The sequence below is a fragment of the Melopsittacus undulatus genome, chromosome Z (genome assembly GCF_012275295.1).
Source record: "Melopsittacus undulatus isolate bMelUnd1 chromosome Z, bMelUnd1.mat.Z, whole genome shotgun sequence".
In the NCBI taxonomy this organism is placed as follows: Eukaryota; Metazoa; Chordata; class Aves; order Psittaciformes; family Psittaculidae; genus Melopsittacus; species Melopsittacus undulatus.
Genome location: NC_047557.1, coordinates 9,793,800 through 9,818,936, shown reverse-complemented (window position 1 = coordinate 9,818,936; position 25,137 = coordinate 9,793,800). Strand labels below are relative to the sequence as shown.

Genomic DNA, 25,137 nt, shown 5'->3' with positions numbered 1-25,137 from the left:
GCTGAGCCCTCATGTGCAGGAAACATCACTTTGAAGGTGCTTTGAAGGCTCACAAGCTTCTCCCTCTGCATTTTGGAAAGTCTCTGGGTTTTCCTCTGTGGTGGATGCTGGTACCATGAATTTATCACATACCTTTGAGAGAGTCTTGTCATTGTGAGTGCTGGTTGCAGGCAGCGATGGGACTGGGGCTGGCTGCTGCCTTCATTAGCACATCCCTTCTTATGAGCATCCCTGCGCTGGTCGATAGGATAAAGGTGAACCTGGGCAGGCTGAGGCCTGGGGAAAAGCCTACGGCAGCATCCTGGATTTCAAAGGCCCTTGATTCCACTCGCCCATAGATCACTATTATCAATTCCTTTTAATATATCTGAGTGTCTCTTTCCTGAAGACCACTCTGGAATGAAGCAGACATCGACCGCCAGCGGCCGCCGCGCCTCCCTCTGCAGTGCAAATCACCATCGACCAACCACAGCCACCCCTCCTTCACACCGAGAGCGGCCTTGCACCCTTCCCGTCTCCTCACCCTATCCCTTCCCTTCCCCTTGCCCTATCCTTTCCTTTTCCCTTTCCTTTCCTTTCCTTTCCTTTCCTTTCCTTTCCTTTCCTTTCCTTTCCTTTCCTTTCCTTTCCTTTCCTTTCCTTTCCTTTCCTTTCCTTTCCTTTCCTTTCCTTTCCTTTCCTTTCCTTTCCTTTCCTTTCCTTTCCTTTCCTTTCCTTTCCTTTTCCCTTTCCTTTCCTTTCCTTTCCTTTCCTTTCCTTTCCTTTCCTTTCCTTTCCTTTCCTTTCCTTTCCTTTCCTTTCCTTTCCTTTCCTTTCCTTTCCTTTCCTTTCCTTTCCTTTCCTTTCCTTTCCTTTCCTTTCCTTTCCTTTCCTTTCCTTTCCTTTCCTTTCCTTTCCTTTTTCCTTTCTCCTTTCCTTTCCTTTTTCCTTTCTCCTTTCCTTTCCTTTCCTTTCCTTTCCTTTCCTTTCCTTTCCTTTCCTTTCCTTTCCTTTCCTTTCCTTTCCTTTCCTTTCCTTTCCTTTCCTTTCCTTTCCTTTCCTTTCCTTTCCTTTCCTTTCCTTTCCTTTCCTTTCCTTTCCTTTCCTTTCCCTTCCCTTCCCTTCCCTTCCCTTCCCTTCCCTTCCCTTCCCTTCCCTTCCCTTCCCTTCCCTTCCCTTTCCTTTCCTTTCCTTTCCTTCCCTTCCCTTCCCCTTCCCCTTCCCCTTCCCCTTCCCCTTCCCCTTCCCCTTCCCCTTCCCCTTCCCCTTCCCCTTCCCCTTCCCCTTCCCCTTCCCCTTCCCCTTCCCCTTCCCCTTCCCCTTCCCCTTCCCCTCCCCTTCCCCTTCCCCTTCCCCTTCCCCTTCCCCTTCCCCTTCCCCTTCCCCTTCCCCTTCCCCTTCCCCTTCCCCTTCCCCTTCCCCTTCCCCTTCCCTTCCCCTTCCCCTTCCCCTTCCCCTTCCCCTTCTCCTTCCCTTCCCTTCCCTTCCCTTCCCGTCTCCATGGCAACGGCGGCCCTAGCAACGCACCGCCGTCCGCTGGTGCGAGACGGAAGTGACGCGCAGCCCTTCCGGCCGACGGCAAGATGGCGGCAGGGGCGGTGGAGTTGCAGCGGCTGCAATGGCGCTTGGAGGAGGTGGAGCGGCGCATCGGTGTCAGCGATGGCGATTCCGGAACGCGCAAGGTGCCGGGGGTTGGGGGGGGGACACCCTCCGGTGGTCAGGGTATGGCTCTGTCTGCCCCGGGGACCGGCAGGGTGTGACAGGCCCGTCCCCTTGCGGTGCCTCTGCAGGTGTCGGACGAGCTGGTGAAGGTGCAGGTGGCTCTGAACAACATCGCCAGCAAGAGGGAGAGGATCAAAATCCTGTTTAAGAAAAGTGAGTGGAGTTGGACGTGGATATCGGGAGCAGTCGGAGAGGGGCCGAGGAGCTCGAAACCCCTGTGTGGCGTTTTGCTCCTCCGAACAAAAATGGCTTCTCTTGTGAGCAGCTTTGATTCGGGGCTCTTGTTTCACATATCTGGGGGAGAAATAAGGGTCATTCTGCTTGTGATTCTCCAGCTTAGCCCTTGGGTGTGGGAAGTCACAGAATCATGGGTTGGACAGGACCTAAGATCATCCAGTTCCAACCCCCCTGCCATGGGGAGGGACACCTCACACTAAACCATATCACCCAAGGCTCTGTCCAGCATGGCCTTGAACACTGCCAGGGATGGGGCATTTGTCACTTCTTTGGGCAGCCTGGTCCAGTGGCTCACCATCCACACAGTAAAGAACTGCATCTAACCTGAACTTCTCTTTCCGTTTAAAATCGTTCCCCCTTGTCCTGTCACTACAGCCCCTGATGAACAGTCCCTCTCTGGCATCCTTGTAGGCTCCACAACCTGGTATTTGCATGATATCTGCCTGTATGGGCACAGTGATGTGCACCACCTGAAGTACAGCATTTGAGGGTTGTTGGAGCATGAGTTGCTGAAATGACTTTCTGCACACTCAGACTTCCTGGGCACACTGTCTCTCCTGTGTGTGGTGGGAGGAGTAAGGATCACACACAGCCACTGTTGGATGGATATTGGGACCTGCCTCCAAACTGGGAGATATCAGGAGCAGACACTGGAGTGGTGCTTTGAGCCAGAAATCTGCCTCTTGGCCAAGCTTTGCTGTGTGATGTTGCAGCAGGAGCAGGCTGCTTAGGGAGGCTCATTGTGGTCCAAGGCTGTGGTGGACATTGGGTATAAAAATGTAAACTGCATGTGTAGATGATTTTGAGAACCAGGATGAAGGGGTAATGGCTGGTTGTGTTTCAAGGGCAGGAAGAAGCAGATTTCGTTTGCCTTTATGGGCATTTGTCATAACCCAAATAAAAAGAAATGTTGCAGGTGTCCATCATGAAGCAGTTGCATAACTTGCACCATTTGTTAGTTCTTGGTCACAGCACTCCAAAGTCACATTATTTTAAAGTGCTATAGAAAGTAATCTGAAAACCCCTGACCCTAAATGTGCAGTGTTTAGAGCGTAACCTGATGTATAGCATGGAGGAAAATTGTAAGTGCGGTAACATCTCTGCTACTTTTTGTTTGCAAACCTATTTTTCACTCTAGTTGAAGATGTAATAAAATACCTTGACCCTCAGTACATTGATCGTATGGCTATTCCAGACTCCATAAAGCTGCAGTTCATCTTGGCAGGTATGGCGTGAAATGAGACATGGAAGTCTTTTTAGTGCTATAAAAGTTGTGTTTTACCTGAGTTGGATTGGGATAGATGTCTTTTCTTTAATTTTAAAGATCTGGTAAGGCACCCCTTTACAGCTATTAGAGAGATGGTTTGTACAAGCATGTCTGTCACCCTTAGTGCTCCCATGCTGCAGTTTTGTCAGTTTGGATCTTTTTAGTATTGACCAGTTTAACAGTGAATTAATAAAAGGTTGGAAAGAAAAACTGTAACTAGATCAGGTTTTCACACCTCACTTCCAGCACTCTCTAGGCTTTAACAAAAGTGGAAGACCTTTGAATGTATTTTAAACACCTTCTAGGCTTGTCCTCTTTTGCCCCAAAGAATTTGCTTCAGCCTTGTCTTGGTATAAGTCTACGAATGAAACTTGGTAAAGATTCTCCTGCCTTAAACTGGTGTGAACCAAGATCCAGAGATAAACAACACAAAAGTCTAAACAAAATCATAAACACCCCTATTAAGTACAGCTAAGTCACCTGGAAAAGTTACCTCACCAGTATCTGTGTAAAACCAAAGCAGCATCTTGTACTTACTGATTTTGCCTGTTGTCCCTCCCCACCTAGAGGAGCAGCAGATTCCTTCCCGAGCAGCCCTTCTGGAGCAGGTGAAGAACCTTCAGCCCGTCTTGGACAGTACCAGTATCCAAGGTACACATATTCTTCTGCAAGTTTGAGCTGCAAATGCCACCCCCAGGCTGTTGCCTGTCCTGTTTTGTTTTGTGGTTGTTGTGTTTCTTTTCTTTCATCAGCCTCAAACTGAAGCACACAATCCAGAGTGAGTAGAATAGGTATAAACTTAATGGGATGTCTTTTCCTCTCTCATGCTGCTGTGACGTCCCAGGCAAGGTCAGGGATATGATAGAATAGGTCAGGAAGCAGGTTAGAGACAGCATCTTGGCAGAGAGGATGGAGAGAAGCAGGGACTTCCTACCTGTAAACATGCCTTTTTAATTGCTTGCCATAACATTCATCCAGGTAGTTTACTTTGATGTAGTTCTTGATTAGCCCTCAATTTGCAAGCGTCCCCCACTCATGCTATCCAGAAGAGTTAGCAGATAAACTTGGTTTTTAATATAGAGGGCAGCCAGTTGGGCTTTTTAATAATATAAAAGTTGTGTTTGTGGTGTGTGGCACTTGCATTCAGTGAGTAGAGTTATACTGGGATGCTCTGGTGGAGAAGAAATTGTCTTTATTTTGAGAACTAATCCCACGTGCTGTGAAACTAAATGGATTTCTCTTCTGTGCTCTCAGCGGTTCCTGACCATGCAGCCAAACTACAGCGACTGTCTCAAATCCACATACAGCAGCAGGTAGCATGAATGTTCTCAACAGTCCTGACTAGCAGGGAGGAGCTGTACTTACACTCCTGCTTGTGCAATTGCTTGAATTTGTAGCAGGTTTTTTTTTTCAGTCCCAGGATATTCATACTGCATTCTTAAGTTTAATCACTTGGGGGGAGGGAAGTACTTATGATTTCTGACATCTGAGCCTGAGCTGGAAAAGCACTTTGCCTACTGTAACTGCTCAAACCAGAGGTTTGAGTGGCAGTAGGTTTAACCAGCTGGCATTTCCCCTTTCACTGGGACACTAAGGTAAAGCATTGCAGTCTTACTGTGTCTTTGTTCTGGAAGGCTGTTGACTTCTGTCATCTTGTCACTTCACCCTTTCCTTCCCTGTTTGAGCACTCCTGAAGCTGACACTGAATAGCCTGGGTAGTGCCTAATGCCCCTTTCAGCATTTAGCTGTAAGTTTCCATTTTGGGGAAAGTAAGGCATGGATGCTGAGGAGAGGCAGGCAGTAGTGCAAGCCCAGGGGCTTTGCTGCATTGTAATCATGGGTTTTTGTAACCTTTCACTTGGATGTTTAAATCCTTCTAGCTGTAATGAGTGGCCGCAGTCAGGCCTGAGCTGCAATCTCAGTCCTGGCCTCGGATGGGTGTTGGCAGGGACTGGGAAGGCAGATATCCTTCAGTTTATTTGTTGTTCACTGACTGTGGCTCCCCTCTTTGCAGGAACAGTGTCACCACCTCACTGACAGTGTCAAGACGCTCCTTGAAGACTATAACAAGATGGTATCCTTTATGCCTTGAGCCATGCACAGCTGAACTGCCATGTCAGCCTGTATCCTGGGCTGACTCCCACCATCAGATGTTGTTGGATCCACACCCCTGGGTTCAATGGCCAGTGTCCTTTCTGATGTGGTGACTCCATGTCCTTGTCATACCCCTCTCAGGAGCAGAGCTAAGGGCCAAAACTGCTGGTCTCTGAGAAAAGAAGGGCAGGGTGCCACTGTGAGCCATAGTCCCTGCGCTGGATCTGTTCACAGTTGTGTTGGCATCTCTTCAGCTGCTGATCTCTGCAACCGGCATGAGCTAAACAGTGGCTGCTCTTGTCTGCATAGGATCCCAGTTCTGAGACACGTCCTAAAACCATGGAGGGTAGGGAGGCTCTGCTCTTTCATTTAGAAAGACCCTCAAAATGCAGTGTTCAGAAGTGCCTCTTGAGCTCCCATTGTTGTTTGGTGCTGGGCAGTGGCTCAGCACCTGGATGGTTTGAGTCCATGCAGGATTTCTGCAGCCTCGTGTCCCAGTCTTTTCCTCACCTGAGGAATCAGGATTGTACCGGGACTGTTGGGGTGCTCTGAGCTTGGTTTCTTCCCTCGAGTTCCCACATCTTTTTCCTTAAGAGTCACATTCAGACCCTGCTTCTCTCCAAGCAGTTTGTCCAGTGGAATGAAATACTGACTCAGCTGGAAACTGCCAAGGAAGCCAAGCCCGTGGCAGAGTAATGGACAACCCAGGAGCACTGAGAGCCCAGGGGACCCTGCTGGCCTTTGGTGTCTCTGGAGAGGCTGCAGCACTGCTTCCACCCCACAGATATCTGCATCTTCCCACTTGGCGTGAGCATGCTGCCAATGACATGCAGGCGCACAGGGTCACCCTGGCTCTGTGTCCAAGCTGTGTCAGCTCCAATGTGAAGCCACGCTAATATCACAGTTCGCAAGTCTTCCCTGGAAACACCTTTTGTTTTCTAACATACTTTAAAATCCCTTTCTGCTGTACTGTGAATTGCAGTAAAGTACTGAAACACTGACTGGGTTCTTGTCCTCCCTGGGTGCAAAGAGGTGGGGGTCATTCTCTTTCCCCAAGTAACAAGTGATAGGACAAGACACAGCGGCTTCAAGCTGCACCAGAGGAGGTTTAGGTTGGATATTAGGAACAATCCCTTCACTAGAGAGGGTGCTCAGACATTGGAACAGGCTACCCAGGCAGTGATGGAGTCACTGTCCCTGGAAGTGTTCAAAAACCATGTAGTTGAGGCCCTCAGTGACATGGTTTGGTGCTGGGCTTGGCAGAGCTGGGGTAATGGTTGGACTTAATGATGTTCAAGGTCATTTCTAACCTGGTTGATTCTGTGATTCTAAGGACTCATCCTGTTGCCCGTTACCCCGACACCTGGATTTCCAAGGCTCTGAACTGCAGAGGTCCTGGGGCAGCCTGCAGATTGCCAGTGCTTTCACTCAGCCTTGGGCCAAGGTAAATCCCTTCCAGCCCTTTGCCCTTCCCCAGGCTGTGGCACAAGCTCTTATAGCTCTTTCTCCCCTTTCATGAGAGCTGCCAGTGCCCAGGGGGATCTGGCCTGAGAGGGCTCTTGCCTTGGGCCCTTCTCCTATCCCTGAGCTGAGAGCAGGCAGTAGCTCTTGCTTTAACCCTGCCTCTGCTTGCCCAGCAGCTGCTGCAAGCTGGAGCTGGCAGTGAGCTCTTTCCCCTTCAGAGAGGGGTGTGATCTGTGCCTGGTCTGCTCTGCCCATCACCTGCAGCTTCTCCTGGCATAAACGAGTCTCGCTTTTAGAAGGGTCCCAAACCCTCCTCGGTGGGCCACACACCAGCTGTGTTACCTGCTGGAAAGTAGTGAAGGGGAAAGGGAGCTGGGGGTCCTGGTGGATAGGAGGATGACCATGAGGCAGCAATGTGCCCTTGTGGCCAAGAAGGCAAATGGCATCCTAGGGTGCATTAGAAAGGTGTGGTTAGTAGGGCAAGAGAGGTTCTCGTCCCCCTCTACTCTGCCTTTGTGAGGCCGCATCTGGAATATTGCATCCAGTTCTGGGCCCCTCAGTTCAAGAAGGACAGGGAATTGCTTGAAAGAGTCCAGCGCAGAGCCACAAAGATGATGAAGGGAGTGGAACACCTCCCTTATGAGGAGAGGCTGAGGGAGCTGGGTCTCTTTACCTTGGAGGAGACTGAGGGGTGACCTCATCAGTGTTTACCAATATGTAAAGGGTGGGTGTCAGGATGATGGAGCTAGGCTTTTTTCAGTGATATCCAGTGACAGGACAAGGGGCAATGGGTGTAAACTGGAGCATAGGAGGTTCCACGTTAACATCAGAAGAACTTCACTGTGACAGTGACAGCACTGAACAGGTTACCCAGGGAGGTTGTGGTGTCACCTACACTGCAGCCGCCAGGGGGCAGACGCACACCCAACACGTGGCCCCGCCCGCCTCGATGACGTCACGAGAGGCGGGAAGCGGCGCCCCGCCTCCCTCCTTCCGCGCGTGCCGCGCCTGCGCACTGCGGCCGCCATCTTGAGGCGAGGGCCCCGCTGAGGTGTCCGCAGGTGAGGCGCGTTCCGCACCCCTCCCGCTGCACGGTCCGGGCCCCATCGGCCTCGATCGGCCTCCCCATGGGCGCTTATGGCGCATCCCGGCCTCACACCGGGACCCACAGAGGCGCCCGGCCCCCCACAGCCCCTCATGGTGCGGCTGCCACCCTCCTCATGCCCCGCAGCGGCGGCCTGCCCCTTCTCCCACCCCCCCACGTCCCAATAGCGGTGGGTTCTCCAGACTCACTCGCCCCCCGGTAGTGGCTCGTCCTTCCTAACTCATACCACAGGAAGCTCGGCCTTCCCTGGCATCCTCTGGCAGCCTGCACCCCTATCCCCATAGCAGCAGTGTCCCCAGCCCGCTGCCGCCGTATGGGTGCAGGCCTCGTGGAGAGTGGGTGCAGAGAGAGGATGTTGGCCGGGCCTGTTGCCGTAGGGGGTGAGGTACAACGTGCTGGTTGTGGGTGAAACAGGGCTCACGACCCTGCGGATAACAAAGGCTTAGTGCTGCGTGCTTTGGCACATTGGGCTTTCTGTGGTGGGGAGGGGAGTGTTCTACTCAGATTAGGCAGGTTTTGGTTGGGTTGGCAGTAGCGGGACCCAGTCTTGGCAGGGAAGGGAGCGATAAGACTGGAGCTTTCTGTCTTTTCCTCAGAAAGCACATTTTGGTGTTCATTTATCAGCTTAATTTCTTTTGTCTTTCTTCTTGCTGGTAATGTGTCTGCCTGCAGCCCCTGACCTGCACCTGTCTGCCCTGCATAGCTTTATCAAGTACCCAGTCCCTGCCCTTTCACCTGGGCTGGCCACGGGGTTCAGAGCCCCAGGACCCTGTTTCTGAGACAGAAGTGAGCTGGTGCAGGTGAGCCGTGCCTGGGTTCACCATGCCCATGTTCTGGTGCATCTCACAGGCTGCAGATGTGGTCATTGTACCCCTGGCTTCTGTTCCTGGTAACCTCAGCTCACCCATTTGTTCTCTGTTTTGCTCTGAGGTACAGCCTCTGTTTCTTACTTCATCCAGCTTAGGCCCACAACTCTGTACCTGTCACCATCTGCCTGTCGGGACCAAGTGTTTGTGCTGTAGGTATGCGCTGATAAAGGCAAGTGGCTCCCCAGCATGATTACAGCATTCCTGCTCATCTGTTGGATGTGTCTTTTCCGGATCCCCAGCTCGACAGCTCAGAGTGCCCTTCAGAGGAGAGGTTGTAGCTAATTGTGGTGAGGGTTCCTTTCAGTGGGAGTTTGTATTAACAGATCTGTTTTCCTTTTCAGCACTGCAGAATGGAGAACTATAAGAAGACCAAAATTGTGGAGAAACCTTGTCTTCATCCTTTCACCAACTTGCCCCCCGACATCATTGAAATGAAGGTGAAGGATGGGAGCAAAATCAGGAATCTGATGGGCTATGCCATCAGCAAGATGGAGCTGGACTCGGTGAGGCAGATTCTTTTCACTGGCTCGGGCAAGGCTGTCAGCAAGACCATCACGTGTGTGGAAATCATGAAAAGGAGGCTCAAAGAGCTGCACCAGATCACCAAAGTGCTCTTCAAACAGATCGAAGAGATCTGGGAACCCATTGTGCCTGAGGCAGGCCTCGATACCTTGACAGTGAAGAGAAACATTCCTGCCATATGTGTGCTACTCAGCAAAGATGCCCTCAATCCTCAGGAGCCCGGGTACCAGGCTCCAGGCTCTTTTGATGCCTTCTGTATTGAGACACTTGCAGCAGAATCCCAAGGCCAGGTGAAGAGGAAGCAGAGTGGAGGCAGGGGAGCGAAGCACCCTCACTTCACTGGAGGAGCACCTCGAGAGCCCTGCGCCAAGTCTTGACACACCAGCACTGTGCTTGAGTGTAGTTTGGGGGAGCATTGGAAACAAACCAGCTGCTGCTGCTGGAAAGCTGCTGCTGAACACAGGGGCTTGCAGAGTGGTCAGGGGAGGGCAGGAGGAGTTCACTGTTTCAATAGGGTGTGTCTGTAGGTGTCTGAAACTGTTTTCACAAGTTCCCTTGTCAGAGGGCTGCCAGGCTGTACACTTTAGCTGCGGTTCAGGGATCACAGGAGATGTCCCTGCTTGAGCAAGGTTCAGGGAAGACAGGAGTTCTCTCTGCATGAGCAATGACCATTAGTCTCTCATCAGGGGTGGTGCAGTGGCCCAGGCAGGAGCTGTGCACACCAAGCACTGTTTGTGCAATCAGGAGGCTCTCACTGGTGTGAAGGGGAGATGGTCCTGACGTGCATTCCCAGACAGTGGGGCACAGGGCTTCTCCACCTCAAGAGTCCATGTGCTGAGCTTGTGGGGCAGTTTGAACACAGGACTGCAGGAATACCACTCCACCTGCTTGCACATAGCTCCCTTTCTGTCCTCCTTTCTGCCAAAGTGGCAGGGGCCGGGTCGTGATCAACCTGAAATACTGTACTTGCACAAGTGCCCACGGTGGTGGTGGCAGGCTCCAGAGGACCCTGTTCTTTCCCGTTTCTGCTCCTTTATAACGCACAGGGGTGGGTTTGAAATAAAGCTTCCTGTTCATGTAACGTGAAATTTGTCATGTCGTCCTCACCCCGCTGGAGGTCACCCTGTCAGCGCCGGTGCTGCGGCTGCTGACTGGAGCTCTGCTCCTTCAGCTTTCCAGAGGAAGAGAGGACTCGCTGCGCCTCTCTTGACCGGGAACAGATGTGGAGGGGGAGATTTTCTTCCTGGCTTTGCTAATCACCTGTAATACCCAAGAAAGGTCAGCGCTATAGGCTTGTTTATCTGGGAAGCTTTTTTTTCCTGCTGTTTTGTTTTAAACTGACTAGAACTGCAGTTTTGGAAGGACTCAGCCCAGCATCTCTGAGTGACACAAAGAAAAAGACATCAGGTCTTTTTTAGCACTAAAGTTTCCCTCTGGACAGTGGTGCTGGGCAGTATGGAGTGCTCAGGGTAAGCTCCCATCAGCACAACCCCTGCTCACAGTGTCCCTGGTGCTGCCTGTCCTGTTCTCTTCCCAGTCACTGCCTGTGTTGGCAAGCTGCAGCAGGACCCGATGCTCTGCCTTGTCAAGTCAACAAGAAACAATATAAGCATTTAAAGAAGAGATTTTACCTAAATCCAGGCAGCAGGAGAGATGATGGGTTACCTGCACAACCCAATGCCTATACAGACAAGGCTTCTCTCATGATGCCCTTACACCAGTAGGGGCTCTCACAGGCCTAGTTCTCTTGCCTCCTGGTGGTCTGCTCTGCCCCACTACTGTCCCTGGAGCTCAGTAGGAGGTCGGGAAATGACCAGACCCCTCTGTGGTGCTGGTGCAAGGGACAGAGCAGAGTTAAGCTGCTTTACCTTGGTGCTGCTCCCAGTTGCTGCTCACGTATGTCTAAGGAGGAGGCTGCTTTTCTTGACTAATTAGCAGATTAGTGATAAATGCCAAGGAAAGATGTTCAAGTGTCTGAACAAACAGCTTCTGACATTGCAGCAAGTGCTGTGTTTGTGTTTGTTTACTGTTAAAAGCACCCTCTTGGAGCAGCGCTGATCCTCGAACAGCCAGTGTAATCCCCCCTCTCGGCGGTGGTGGATGTTAATGCCTTCTCACCAAACCTGCAGAGTTGGTCTGTTTTGTTTCACAAGTGGCCCTCAGCTGACTGAGCCCCCCGGGCCTGCAGCAGACCCACCCATGTGTCACTGCTGTATATCCATGCAGCCCAGCCATGGCTTTCCAGAGCAGCTGTAGGTGCTGGGATTACACCCCTGGGGTCTCCAGGACCTCCAAAAGTGGGGAGAGCCCCTGTGTGCTCCCAGCGACCTCCCCCTATGTCCTTCACCGGGACGGCTGTTGCACCGTTACCTGTTCCCTGCCTCAGTTTCCCCAGAGGGCAGGCAGCAATGGCTGTGCCTTGGAGGGTAGATTCCCATCACTGAATATCCATAAAGGACCTGTCACCCCCTGATCTATGGGCAGTGTCCGCGCCCACCCTGCCTGCAGCCCCTGTGTCCCAGTAGGGACCCCAGCCCAGTCGTGCCCACTTAGGGCTTTAAGCACACGTGTGTTGCACACGTGTGCGCGCACGTGTGAAGAGGGGCAGGGCAGGCAGCGCCTCGGGGCCGGGCAGGACAGGCAGGGGCCAGGCAGGGCAGGCAGTGCAGGCAGGAGGGTAACGCAGGCAGAGCGCGCGCTGCCCAACAGCCCCCCCCCCCCGCCGCTCACGTGTCCGCCGGCCGATGGGGGGCGGGACCTGATCCGAGCGCTCGCCCAATGGCGAACTCCGGGCGAGGGGGGAGGTAACCAATGGCCGGGGGTGGGGCAGCGTTAGCCACGCCCCCGTCCCCCGGTGCCGGCGGGAGGGAGCGGGCAGCGCGCGGGGCTGCGGCATCCACCGGGCGGCCCGTGTTGGGTGCGAGCAGTGCTCCAGCTCCGGGACCCGGTACCGGCACCAACACCGGCACCAACACCAGCACCGGGACTCGGTACCGGCACCAACACCAGTACCAACAGCAGCACCGGTACCAGCACCGGTACCAGCACCGAGACCCGGTACCGGCACCAACACCAGCACCGAGACCGGTACCAGCGCCCCGCTCCCCGCCGGGACCCCGCGCAGGGACCCCCCCCCCCCGGCTCCGGTACCGGGACCCGGCCCCGCAGCACCGCTCCCCGCCGGCGGGGTCCCGGCGGCCCCGGGCGGAGTGAGGCAGGTGGGTAACAGAGGGGTCCTGCGGACGGAGCGGGTTCGGCCGGACCTGTTGCTTCGGGAGTCCCGGGGCGTTAGAGGCACCGGGGACCCCGAGGCCGGGGCTGTGACCGACCCTGGTGTCAAGCACAGGGGGGGCTGTCCCGTACCCCACTTGCTGCCCTCTCAGCCGCTCGCCCCGTTGTGGGGTGTGGGTCCAGGAGGCAGGGAAGAGCCTGGGGAGCGGTGTTCGTGCCGGGATGAAGCCGTCGGTTTGCAATGGGATACGTCCAACTTGGCGGCTCTGGGAGGGGATGAGGGGAACAGCCGGGCTGTGGGGTACGGGATGGGTCCGGGAGCTTCTGCAGCCCGCAAACCCTATCAGAGCACCGGGTCCTCCTCCCGCTGGCACCCGGAGGGGTCGGGCAGCCTGTCCCATCGTGGTGGTGGTGACGGTGACTTTCTCCCTTCCAGGTGCAGGAGGGCGGAGAGGGGTCCCAGTGTCCCCTCTATGTTGCCAAGAGATCGCTCCCATCACTCCTCTATAGCAGCGAGGTGAAGCCCAGGACACGGCTGCGAGCACCCGAAGTGTGACGGGATCCTGCTGCCTCCCGGTCCCCATCCCCGTCCGACCTCCAGCACCGCCGCCCCCTTCGTCCCCCGCCAATGCCGGCGGGTGGAGGCTGCGCCCTCGATCGCTGCGCTGGCATCGCAAGCGTGGGGCCGAGCTGCGGGACCCGCTGCTCCTCTTGGGACGGCGGCGATGGGGGCTGCGCTCTCCACCGGGGCCATCGTGGCCATTGCCTTTAACTGCGTTATCGCGTTGCTCATCCTCATCCTCTTCCTCATCCTCTGCAAAGCCTGCAGGACCCCCTCGTGCCCCAAGAACAACCCGGGTACTGAAGTGGATGAGGCAAAGAATGAAGAGAAGTACCTGCTGCAGCGCTGAGCTGCCCGGGGACCCAGGTACCCGTCTGTGCCAAAGGAGTTGTGCCAGTGTGGATGCCTGCCCTGGGACTGGGGATCTGGACTGGGCACGGTGAGAGCAGAAGGGATACGGAGCTGTGACACAGGGCACAGCCCTTTGCCTGTGTGGTTTTGGGGTGTGAAGTCCCTGCAGATGCCCACAGTGACCATGGGGATGGAGAGACAGAGGCTGGAATGTGCTACGGAGACAATCCTGCCTGTCCCAGTGGCGAGAGAGCACCGCAGGAGCCCTGCTCTCCAGCACACCCCCTGTGTGGGGACAGCCCATGGGCTTCTCCCTGTGCTCGTGGCCTGGGACACTGGCCATGGTATCACAGACCTGAATGGGGCTTGGAGAGGGGAGGCAGTGGGGCTGGCATCGCCTGTCCCCCTGCTGTCCCATGGTGGGGTGTGCCTGGGGGAACCTCTGCATTCCCAGCCTGGCTGGCAGACCAGGGTGTCAGTCTGGGTGTCTTTGGGGGTGGCCTTGGGGTGCCAAGTGCCCCCAGAATCATGAAGGCATTTGGCATCTGTCTGCCCCAGCAGCCAGTTCAATGAGCCACAAGAGGGTCTGCATGGTCTGTCCATTCATCCCTGGTCTGTCTATCGATCCCCTTGAGCATCAGCACCAACACTGCTAGGCAAACAGTCCTCCTCCTTGCTCCCTGCCTGTCCCTGCCTTCCCTCCTGCCTGCTCCCAGCCACGGCCAGTGGGGTTTGACCTGTCTGTGGGCAGCAGATGTGCCTTTGTTGGCATCCCCATCCCTGCAAGCAGCTTGGGATGGGTTTTTGCTGGGAAGGTGGGAGTCAATGGGGAGATGTGGGTGCCCAGATGAATGGCATTGGAGGGTCTTCCAGCCCCATCGCTCCCTAGAGGCCACAGTGGCTCTGTGGGAAGGGATGCTGGTGGTCTGGTTTGTCCCTAAACTTGGCAGCTGCATTCTTCTGCCCTGCCTAGAGGTTTCTGGAGGGCTCTATCCTGCCCATCCTAGAGCTGAGCAATACCCAAGCCCCCCTGGCACAGCCTCTACAATATGGGGATAGAAACACGGGCTGTGCTGGGAGGGACACTGGCCAGGCCTGGCAGAGCCTGCAGTTCCTCCCCATATCAGGTGTAGCTAACACATCCCTTTGCAGCGTTGTTTTTACTAGACTAATAAACTGATTGTAGGACTCAGGAGGTGTCTCAGCTCTGCCCAGTGCCTGATGAACTTGGTGTTCAGGCTGCGTGTCCTGCGGGGCTGAGGAGTGGCTGCCCCAGGTCTGGTCCTTGCAGTTTGCTGGGTGACGGTGACAAGGGCTCATGTCTGCATCTTTATGTGGCTTTTAAATGCTGGGTGAGCAACCTGGCTGGGTGTTTAATGCCTGCTGTGGGCATGCGGCTGTCAGCAGGGAGCACCCCCAATAGCGGTGCTACAGGCACTGGGGAGTTTCAAAGCTGTGGCTTTAAGTCACAGGGATGCTTATGGGGTGCACAAGAGAGCTGGAGGAGCCGTCACCACCCCTGCCTGGGTGAACGGGTGTCTGTGGTCCCCATCCCGGCAGCCGTGCGCAGGGCTCCGGCGGTGGCAGCAGGACCCTGCTCATCAGCATGCGGTGAGGCCACCGCGGCTGCTGCTGCCACCACAGCCACGTTAATCCCTGTGCTGCAAAGCGCCGAGCGCAGGGAGGGCTCTGCCCAACCTCAGCCGATCCCACCGACACCGGAGGGGCAGAGGGGGCTGAGCCCGATGCTGAGCCCCTCATCGGAGGCAGGAGCATCCCAACCCTGTGATGTCCTGGCTGCAGTGATGGCGCATCCCTGTTCCACAGCCATGGGGGGCCAGGCCGGGTCCCAGCCACCCACCGGCTTAGGTTACCACCCCAAATCCACGTGTGGTTGACCCCACATATATAGGGTGCTGCAGCGCAGTGCTCAGCGTCTGAGGCCGCACTCATGGTGGGGCTGGCTGCTCTGAAGCTGCAGCCCTGAGGTTTTCTTAAGCCCTGCACAGAGGTTTCCTTAAGCCCTGCATAGGGCTTTCCCCCTGCGCAAGCCCAGCCTGCCTGACCCCAGAGACGCCTGCCTGCCTGCCGCAGCTTCCCCAGCACCTCCCTTTATTTGCCCGGGCACAGAGGAGAAGTGTTCCTGCTATGCAAAGAGCAGGCGGCGGGGCCGTGGCTTGCATGCCAAGCAGCCTCCGATCAAAGCCGGGCTTGTTCGGCCGCCGGCCCCAGCAGAGCCGCCGCTCCCCATTGCTCACAGCTCTGTCTTGTTCGCCGGCTCTCGCACCAGGCTCAGCAGCTTCTCCAGCTTCGCGATCTGCACCTCGGGGCCCTTCTCAACCTCCTGGCCCTTCTTCGCCTGCAAAGAGACCAAGTGGAGCAGAGCTGTGAGCAGGGAGGGCTGCTGTGTCCCAGCTCTCACAGGGATGCACCTGCCTGTGACTGTATCGCAAGCACAAGGAGCTGTGAGATGTGCAAGAGCCCCCATGGATCGGGAATGGTGGTACAGAGGGGTTTGGGCAGGGATGGAAGTGGAGCTGTTGATCCAGAGCAACACAAACCCAACCAAGCCTCTCTCCTCACAGCCGTTCTCAGCTCCATGGGACTGGACCCCCCTCTTTCCCCCCAGGCCCCATGGGGAGGCTCCGGACATGTACCACTCCTAGGGCAGTGACAGTGGTGCAGTGTCCAGACCTCCCCAGCATGGTCCCACCATGCCCATCCCATGCAGTGCTCCTGGCCAAAGGACGGAGGGATCATCACAGGAGGGGGGATCACATTCAAATGGCTTTTCCCAGGAGTGGGAAAAAGTCTCTCAGTGGCTGCTGAGAACCCTTAACCTGGGGCAGGGGAAGAAGTGAATCAGGGCTCCCAGATGGGCTTTAGGCCCTTGCTTTGGCTCTCCTTTCCCTGGGATACCCTGAATGTCCCATGAGACATCCTTGCCCCTCATTGCACACCCCTGTACCAACCCCAGCACCTTCCCACACTCCCCAGCACCTCTCCCAACCCATCAGCTGCCTCCCTGGGTGCCAGAGCAAACCACCAGCGTCCTGGGAGAAATCATATTGCATGAGGGAAATAAGCATGTCCAGTTCAGTCCTGGTTTGCTTCAGAGCATCAGGAGCTGGTGGGGGATGATGTCCCTGCTGAGGGTACTAGTGCCACCCAATGCTTTGGGCAGAGCATGTCCCCCTGCTGCAGGCTGCAGCATCAGTGCATTGCTCTCAGGAGAGCTCAGAGCATTTGGGAAGGTGATAACTTGGGGCTATCCAGACACATCATGGCAGACACAGCTGCATTCAGCCCACCAAGGCCTACTGCAGATGAGTGTCCATCCCTGTGGGGTTCTTCTAAAGTAGCAGCCACGCTGCTGCTGCTGCATCCCATTGCTCAGTGCTGCCTTCTGCTCACACCATTGCCCTTTGCCACGCTGCTGGTTCTTGCCTTGCCTCTGGAACCGTGTGTGTCCCTGCCCCAGGGATGGGAAGCTCCTCTGTGTCAGCACTCCAGATGCCAAGCACAGGCTGGTTCCCAGTCTGGCAGTGGGTCCCCAGCCCTGTGGATCCCCAAAGCACAGCCTCTGCACACGGATGCTCTTCAGAGGCTGACATTGCAGCAAGCAGCATCTGGTTTCTTCTCTCCCCACTTAGGAAAGATCAATTCTTTTCCTACTGAATCAACTCCTCTAATAGTGCAGCAATTACAAACATCACCTTCCCTCCAGCACTGACAACAAATGGCAGCGCACAACAAAGAGGAAGCTGTAGGGCTGTAGGGATCTCTGCATTTCTGGAAGTTCCTGGGAGTAGTGGATTTAAACTGAAACAAGCCAACTTCAGGTTAGATCTAAGGCACAAGTTCTACCCTGTGAGGGTGCTGAGGCGCTGGCACAGGGTGCCCAGAGAAGCTGTGGCTGCCCCATCCCTGGCAGTGTTCAAGGCCAGGGTGGACACAGGGGCTTGGAACAACCTGGTCTGGTGGAAGGTGTCCCTGCCCATGGCAGGGGTTGGAGCTGGATGAGCTTTAAGGTCCCTTCAACCCAAACCATTCTGTGGTTCTATGGTCCCTGGGCTTCCTCCTTCTTCCAGCCCAGCACAATCCTGACAGAACAGAGGTTTTCTGAGCTGCTGGAGGACATGGATGGGATGAAAGCAGCTCTGGAGGGGGGAATGGGGACCATTGTAAACCCCTCTGCTCACAGAGAGCCCCACTCCCCATCTGAGTGCTGGGATGAGCCAAGGCTGGTTTTATTCACCAGGCCCATCCATTGCATACCGGGACAGCACTGGTTTGTACTGGTGTCCCTAAGCGAGCAACGCCCTTCGTGGCTCCGGCCCGGGCACTGCAAGCAGTGTTTGTACTAACGGCCCACGTCACAGCCGAGCATCTCTCCGAGCGGGAGTGTTGGGATAAACACAGCTGCTGGGGATATTTTAGGACTCAGCTATTTCTGCAGAAAAGCTGCTTTGCTGCCTGACAGCATTCAAAGCGCTCCCTTTGGCACCCTGCATCGCGCACAGCATCATACATGGGTCTGTGGGACACTAAAGAGGCAACTGCTTTGCTCAGCTGGGAAAAGGTGATGATGAAGCCATCTCCCATCAACCTGCCTCCATCCCAAGCCCTTTGCTCTCTGCACTGGTTGAGTCTGACTGATGGCTCCAGGGGTCCATGGGTCCTGAGCCTTGCTGGAGTTGCCACAGGTAAGGCCCAGCTCCCAGTCACTGAGCTGTCCCTTAAACCTTGACTTTCACACTGACTCTGCTCCTTTGGTGCTTTTAAACAAGCTGCAACAAAGCCACACACAAGCCTGTAATGAGCCGTAACCAAACCAGAGCCCTAATTTAACGCCACATAACTAGGCAAGCAGGATGACACAGGGAAGGAAGATTACAATGTCCTTTTGGGTGCACTGGAATGGAAAGTTTCCCTTTATTTCTCCATCTGCTTTTCCCAGGGTGCCTGTGCTTGTGAGTGGCTGGGCTGCTGTTGCACAACCATAGCATTGGGGCATCTGCTTGGTTGCAGGCGGCTGCTTCCTATAAATACAGGGGCTTTGCCTGCATCAGGCCTCTGAGGAACAGCTCTTCTTGGAGCAGGGATGCTGCAGGTTCCTGGAGCATGCATGGAGCAGGGAAGTATCACCTCCATGCATGGCTGCTGATGGGCTTCCTCTCCTGACGGATGCCATGTATAGGAAGGGGTACTCATTGGGCTATTCCACATGGCATGTAACTGAGCCCATTCTCCACCTGCATCTCTGCTTATATGCCACATTCATAGGGCTCACTGGGAGCTGAGGGGGAGCTGGGGCAGAGCATCCCCCCTATGGAGCTGACAGATGCAGAGCTGTGCTTACAGAGGAGGTCTGTCCCTGAGGAGCTCATTGAGCGGGTACCAGAGTTGCTCACGGTAGTGTTTGCATCAATTTTATTGTTAACAGTTCCCAGCAGGAGAGCAAACTGCTTTTGGCTGAAATGGTGCTGAGGGACATGCCAGGAAAGCTCATGGCATGGGCAGAAGAGGTGCTGTGTGGGGATGGACTCCGCCCTGTCAAAGAGCATGGCCCTAGGGAGGTGAGATGGGGAGGAGACCCCCTACATACCCTCACACTGCTGTGCTCATGGCCAAATCCCCCTCTGCACTCACACTCCCTTTGCCTTGTGCCTTGGTTCTGTTCTGTCTCTCCCTGCAAGTAAACTGAGGCATGGGGGTCCTGGCCCTATAGACGTGGGCACTGCCCTCGGTGGTCCTCTCAGCCCTAGAGGTGACTACTGACACTAGAAGTGAAGTAAGAGGGGGAAGATGACTGAGATGGAGCCCAAGGGGTGAAAGCAGAGCAAGGACAAGGATGAGGACTGGCTGTTTGAAGGCCCCAGCCCTACCCGCACTGGCACATCCTGAGCTCTACATCCAGGATATGGGAGCCGTTTAGGCTGGATTCCGTGTGCCTCAGCTGATGCCTTCATTCCCTTGCTGAGCAGTAAACTGCCAAGTTAATAAAACTCTCCCATAAAAGCTGGCAGTTTTCAGCATTCCTCTGCCCCCACCCCATTGGTGTAATAATCATAAAACATCTGCTGTAGGTTTCGATTAAATGAAGCAAAACTCGTTTATGTTTTAAAGTAGCAAGGGAGTCAACCACACTAGCACAGACAGACAGAAAAGTCCCAGTAACTTCACTGGGAACAGAGGTGACCCTTCCCTCTGCTGGGTCTGCCCTGCTGTCTTCATGACACTGATAATCCCAGTCGCTGACATTCCTGATGGGATTTCTGGGCACAGCTGTTCTGAGTCAGGATCTGGATACTTTCCACAGCAGCCCAGTGACCCAGGACACCAGCTTCCCATGCAAAATGGGTTTAAGGTTTTACAGACTGATTTTGCAGGGGGTGAGAAGCTCCAAGGAGCTGCTAATGGGGCTGCCCAAAACTCCCATGCTCATTATCTTCAGTGGGAAGGGGCACACAGCCTGACAGGTCCTTAGAGGTGTGTTGCTTCTGAAGAAGACCTGTTCTTGTGTCTTCTATCCTGCTCAGGGGTAGGTTAAGGTGATACCTCCAGGGTATGGCCTCCTCCATTAGCAAACACAGCAATGATGGGTCTGGTGAATTCAATAAATGGAAGCAGAGACTTCCCTGAAGCATTTCTGTTAGGAAATTGAAGGGAAAAGAAAGGAAACCCAAACTCTTTCATCAACTCCCTGGGCCTCTGACTAAACGTGCATCAATGGAGGTGTGATATGACCTGCTGTGATATGAAGCTGGAGTTCCACTGAGGTGGGGATGATGCCTGTGCCAGGACCACATCTGGGCTCCTAAGAAGCCCATTTCCATGCAGCAGCAACATGCTTATCAACCACTGAGAGCCTCGAGTCACACTCACAGCCTGATTTGACAGCATTGCTCCTGGCCCATGGAAGGATTAGCTGACAGACTGGAGATAAGGATTTAGGCTTATTCTGCTACTGTTTGGAAATAAATGACGCAGGAAATGTTCTCCCTGCAGGGAATGAAACCAGCAGAAACGCCCTGGGGATGACTGGGTCATCAGCAGCCACATGGGATCATTGGCCTCAAAGATGCTCATCCCTCCAGCTTCAGCTAAAACACTTCAGGTCAAGCACCTCTCCTTGCTCCAGCTCATGTATCTGAGTCAGAGATCTCTGCTAGCACCTACACTGGGCCAGCAGGGCAGACATGTCCCATGGCCTCAAGTGATTTGCCATTGCTTGCTGGGGGACACCAGTGAAACCACTGGAACCAGTAAAGACACAGCACTGTGGCTCAGCAGCACCCATCTGCCAGTAAAGGCATAGGAGCAAATGTCACTGATGTTCAATAGGCAGGAGGAGCACAGGGGTCACCTGTGTATAAATGGCAGGTACACCACATGGCTGGCTGGCTTACAGACAACCATGGGAGAGGAAAGGGATCATTTGATGGCATGGACAGGCTCTGCAGCAGCAGAGAGCTAGCAGCAAGGTTGGGTCCTTACCCATGGCCATAAGGGAGGACAGTCATCAGCAGAGCTCTGTGTCTGTGCTGCTGGAGCCTGGCTGGGACCCCATATTCTTGCTCATCCTCCTTGCAACGTTCTCTGGCCAAGCAAAAGCTGTGCACACAGAAGCAGCTAAACCCTTCCCCGTGGGTTTCAGCAGCCTCAGGCAAGGCTGTGGAGGAGTTTGACTCCTGCTTTCATGCTGATAGGTCTCATGGTGCAATCTCTACTGGCCCTCAGCAAGGAGCTCAAGAAAAATGAAGCAGTGTGTCTCCTAAGCACGTTGTGCTAACAGCGTTTAATGAAGCATTGACAGAGCCCTTTGAAAGCACTTGCTGCCTGGTCTGATCTAGATGTACACCCTGGCTGGGCACAGGAAGCTGCTCAATCCATAGCCCATCTCACAGTGACTGCAGTGTGGAGCATGGCCTCGCCAGCCCTGGGCACAGGGCAGTATGAGGAGGGTGCTGTGGGCACCATAGGGTGCAGGATAGGCAAGGCCAGGCTCACCTAAGGATGAAGAAAGGTTTAGCACTGAGTGCTCATCAGGCCATTGACAAAGTGATCTGGCTTCCAGCTACACTGAGAGTTCCCTGTCCTTGCTAACTCCAGAGCCATGAGTAATGTCTCTTACACACCACTAATTTAGGCACCTAAATATAACCATAGTAAGACTACATTTAGCAGCCATGCATGAAAACTTTAGTGAAAGAGGCCAAATTTGAGCGCAGAACTTCAGCTCCCCTGAACTGGGCATTACAGTGATTTGTCAATGCCTGAATTTGTCCCAGTACCAGCTCCAGAAACCCACCAAACCCATTTCAACCAGTTGGTCTTCTGCTTGTTCCATATCTGACACTTACGGTTCAAAACAGATATGTGCTCATGATCCTCAGTTCACATATCACCAATCTCTAAGTGAAGGATAAATTTTAAAGTTATCCAAAGACATTATGGTCTGAAATGGGCCACATGAGCAAATAACCTTAACTGCCTTACACAGATGGTGTGATTAGGAAGCATCAGCAACAGGCTCCCTGCTCCTTCAGGAGGTCACACAGGGTTTTACCAGCCCTGGGGACAGTTTGGCTGCATTGTGAGCAGTGTGTGCGTGTCTGTGTGTACGTGTGTGAGAGATGGAGAAGAGCTTTGCCTTTGGGCATCATTACCCTCAGTCACTGAGACAAGCCAACAACAGCCGCCTCGAATGGAGCAGCCTGGTGAGATGACAAACTCCTCACAAGATGCATGGAGTGTCAGTCCACAGATCTGTGTGCTCCATGTGCAAGGTAATTACCCTTTTAGACCCACAGAGGTGTTGTAAAAGGGCTGGGGTGCAGTAACAAGCCCAAAAGCTTTTGCCTTCAATGCACAGAGTCTTGGTGGTGTAAACCACTGTTAAGCTAAGGATAGAGAGACAGGATACCCTTTCCTTCACTTCACTGTGATACAGGCAGTGAGTGCATCCCCCACTGCCCTCCAGCCCTACCAGGTTCAGACTTTCTGCAGTGCCACCAGGCTCTTCTGGATGGGTTGGATTAGCTCTTAGCCTCACTCAGTGGGAAACCCCATTGCCCAAAGCTTGTCCACATGCCACATGTTATAATGGCACTTGATGGTAAGGCTGGTGGGGATTATTAGCACCCATAGTTTTAGCAGTGGGATCTCTCAGACCTAAGTGGTGGTAAGGAAGTAAGCAAGAAGTGGGGTTTGGTTGATATTGTCCATACACACCACTAGAGAGGCAATACCTTGGCTTCTAGCTTGACTTCAAGCATTGACACAATTCCAGTGAACTGGCCCAGCCACCAAGCCTCAAGGCATCCTAAACAGTTATAAAGATGCCCAGCTTCCCTAGCTCTTGTGTCTACCACATCTGCAGCACCTCTCTACTCATGCTGGCAACCCTGCAGCAGGAGGCTCGGGCAAACACAGCACCCACAGACATATCAAACCCATCCAAAGGGGCAAAATCAAGGAGATGCTCTGCAATGCGCAGGGACAATGTCAGTCTTACGCTGCATCCCTCGATGCCAGCTGGCACGTAGCACCATCAGCCACCCAGCAACATTTCTTTATTACTCAGCATCTCTTTCTCTTTTCTTACTTCAGCATTACTTTATCATTTTTCATGACAGCTCAGTAAGCAGTTGCTGATTAGAGTTTAATAAAACCAAACACGGATAGGAATACACAGCTCCTGCAATACCTTGGGACTGCTGTTATCTCATAGGCATAGCAGCTTATGAGAGATCATTTGCAGTTGCATAAAGAGTGTATTTTTAAAACTTGTGATTTTTACAATACCTCTTTGGCCACCATTGTTAATGTATACACATATCCCCTGCAATCACCTTTTATCTATTGTAAGAAAGTTCAGCTGCTGCTTCTCTCTTAACATGGCACCTTCTTTAAAACTTTTGAATATAGCTCATAGGAATATTTTCATAGGAAGCTATTCTTGTTTGCTACTAACATGAAAGTGTGAATATACTTCACCCTGGACAAATATAAGTATGCTGGAAAATTAGTTTTCCTATAAATAGAAGTGAAAAGAAATGTCTTCACTCATAGATGCCCCATATTTAATAACATTAAATGTCAATGGCATGAAAGATGCATTACAACTGATACTGTTCAGTTTACTGAAAGAGCTCAGTCTGCCTTTTAGTGTCAGCCCACAGTGTTCTCCCCCTTTCTGCATGTCTGCACTTGAACTCAGGGATGCTCCAGAAACAGCACGAGGTACTTCAGCTGTGTGAGCAGTTGTGTCATCTCAACAACAACAGTCTTGTGTGTAGTTTCCATTTAAATCAGTGTCACACGGAGCAGGGCTGGGAAAGGTTAGTGCACTAATCCACCCTGGTCCATAGTGGGAGCAGCTACTTTTAAATTGCTTTTGACAGATGCTTGCTCAGCACTTGACCCACAATGTGCCCCAAGCAGCGGGTTGTCATGCTCTGATCACATCACCTGCATGCCATTTCTTCTGAACCCCCTCCACTATGGTGCTGCCAACCCATCTCCTGATGGCTGCTAGCATGTCCCTCTCACATCCAATGAAACCTTTTCCCTAAGCCTTTTGCTGCTGTCTTATAACCTCAGAGCACTGCCTTCCTGACCCTGTCAGCCCTGGACCCCTTTAGGTGTGAGCATCTCTCTGCGTCTCCCTCATTCCAGCCTCTCAGCTGGCCATGTTGTCCTTGGTGTTTTCTTGCTCCTCATGTCATTCCAGCCTGGTATCCCAAACTGGAGCTGAGGCCTTTGCACTGCTAAGCTGTGCAGCAGGATTAGCTCACGTGTCCCTCTCACCCTTCTCTTGCCTGTGCTCAACAGTACAACACCTCTGCTATGGCAGGGCACTACTGGCAAGTGAGATCTTCTTCTGCTCACCTCCTTGGTTGATTATTCCCACCTCATTTCCCTCTCTTCCTATTTTTCCACCATCCTCACCACAATGCATCCTGTTTACTTCAGGCTATGCTTCCCATTTGCCATGGATTAAACAACTTGCATGTCTCCTCTCCACCTGCTGCACAGGAAACAGCCAAGCAAATGATAAACAGCACAAAAACACCCTCATGCCTGGAAAACAGATACGCTATTAGCCTGGGCTATGTGGGATGTCACACTAAATCATATCAGTTATGACTGAGTTACGCTGCAGCATGTAAATCAGAGCTTTAACACGGTCAGCAAGAAGCAGGAAGCAGGACACCCATGGGGAATCCTGCTGTTCTTCCCAGAATCTGACCCTGTTACAGCTGCTGAGAAATCCCCTCCTGCCACACAGACATAGCTCAGCACTGCAGTGCCCTTTGGCTTGGGAGCTCATGGATAGCAGCTTTGGGGGTGTCAATCTTGTGAAGATGGGCTTGACGCAGTGCTGCTTAGTGAATGATGCTCATCACTGTGTGTTGGGATGTTTCCTCTAAGTCCATATGGGTCTGAGTAAGAGCTGTACAAAGAAGAGGATTTATCCTGGCCCAACTGCAAATGCAGGGCCCAAGGGATGACTGTCAGCCAGAAGCAGGCAGGATAAAACAATGCAGGAGAAAGCCAGTGATGTGCTGGGAGGCAGCTCAGGGAGTGAACTTCTGGGGCACAGGCACCTCACTTCCTTCCAGGATACACTGCCAGCAATGACCAGATCCGCTCTGACCTGAGCAACAACGCTCTGCATGAAGGAACACAAGGCAGACCCAAATACTGGCTCCTGACCTGCAGTGAT

General features: G+C 53.6%; 4 protein-coding genes across 4 annotated transcripts in view; 3 read left to right on the top strand and 1 right to left on the bottom strand.

The window, feature by feature from the left end:
- Nucleotides 1-1,541: 1,541 nt before the first annotated feature.
- On the top strand, nt 1,542-6,300 carry DCTN3 (dynactin subunit 3). Its single transcript, XM_005143458.4, has 7 exons — nt 1,542-1,661; nt 1,770-1,854; nt 3,077-3,163; nt 3,773-3,856; nt 4,460-4,518; nt 5,220-5,279; nt 5,906-6,300. Exons 1-7 carry the CDS (start codon nt 1,563-1,565, stop codon nt 5,993-5,995), a joined length of 564 nt encoding a protein of 187 aa, XP_005143515.2. The 5' UTR covers nt 1,542-1,562; the 3' UTR covers nt 5,996-6,300.
- Nucleotides 6,301-7,776: 1,476 nt separating this feature from the next.
- On the top strand, nt 7,777-10,340 carry RPP25L (ribonuclease P/MRP subunit p25 like). Its single transcript, XM_005143471.4, has 2 exons — nt 7,777-7,824; nt 9,079-10,340. Exon 2 carries the CDS (start codon nt 9,088-9,090, stop codon nt 9,634-9,636), a length of 549 nt encoding a protein of 182 aa, XP_005143528.2. The 5' UTR covers nt 7,777-7,824; nt 9,079-9,087; the 3' UTR covers nt 9,637-10,340.
- A 2,609-nt stretch (nt 10,341-12,949) lies between these two features.
- ENHO (energy homeostasis associated) lies at nt 12,950-14,596 on the top strand. The gene has a single exon (XM_034072959.1). The coding sequence runs from the start codon at nt 13,216-13,218 to the stop codon at nt 13,399-13,401; it is 186 nt and encodes a 61-aa protein (XP_033928850.1). The 5' UTR covers nt 12,950-13,215; the 3' UTR covers nt 13,402-14,596.
- A 1,061-nt stretch (nt 14,597-15,657) lies between these two features.
- DNAI1 (dynein axonemal intermediate chain 1) overlaps nt 15,658-25,137 on the bottom strand; it is a 149,329-nt gene continuing 139,849 nt past the window's right edge. The window contains exon 19 of the mRNA XM_034072653.1: nt 15,658-15,762. Within this exon, the coding sequence (XP_033928544.1) occupies nt 15,658-15,762 (105 nt within the window). The remainder of the gene's footprint in view (nt 15,763-25,137) is intronic.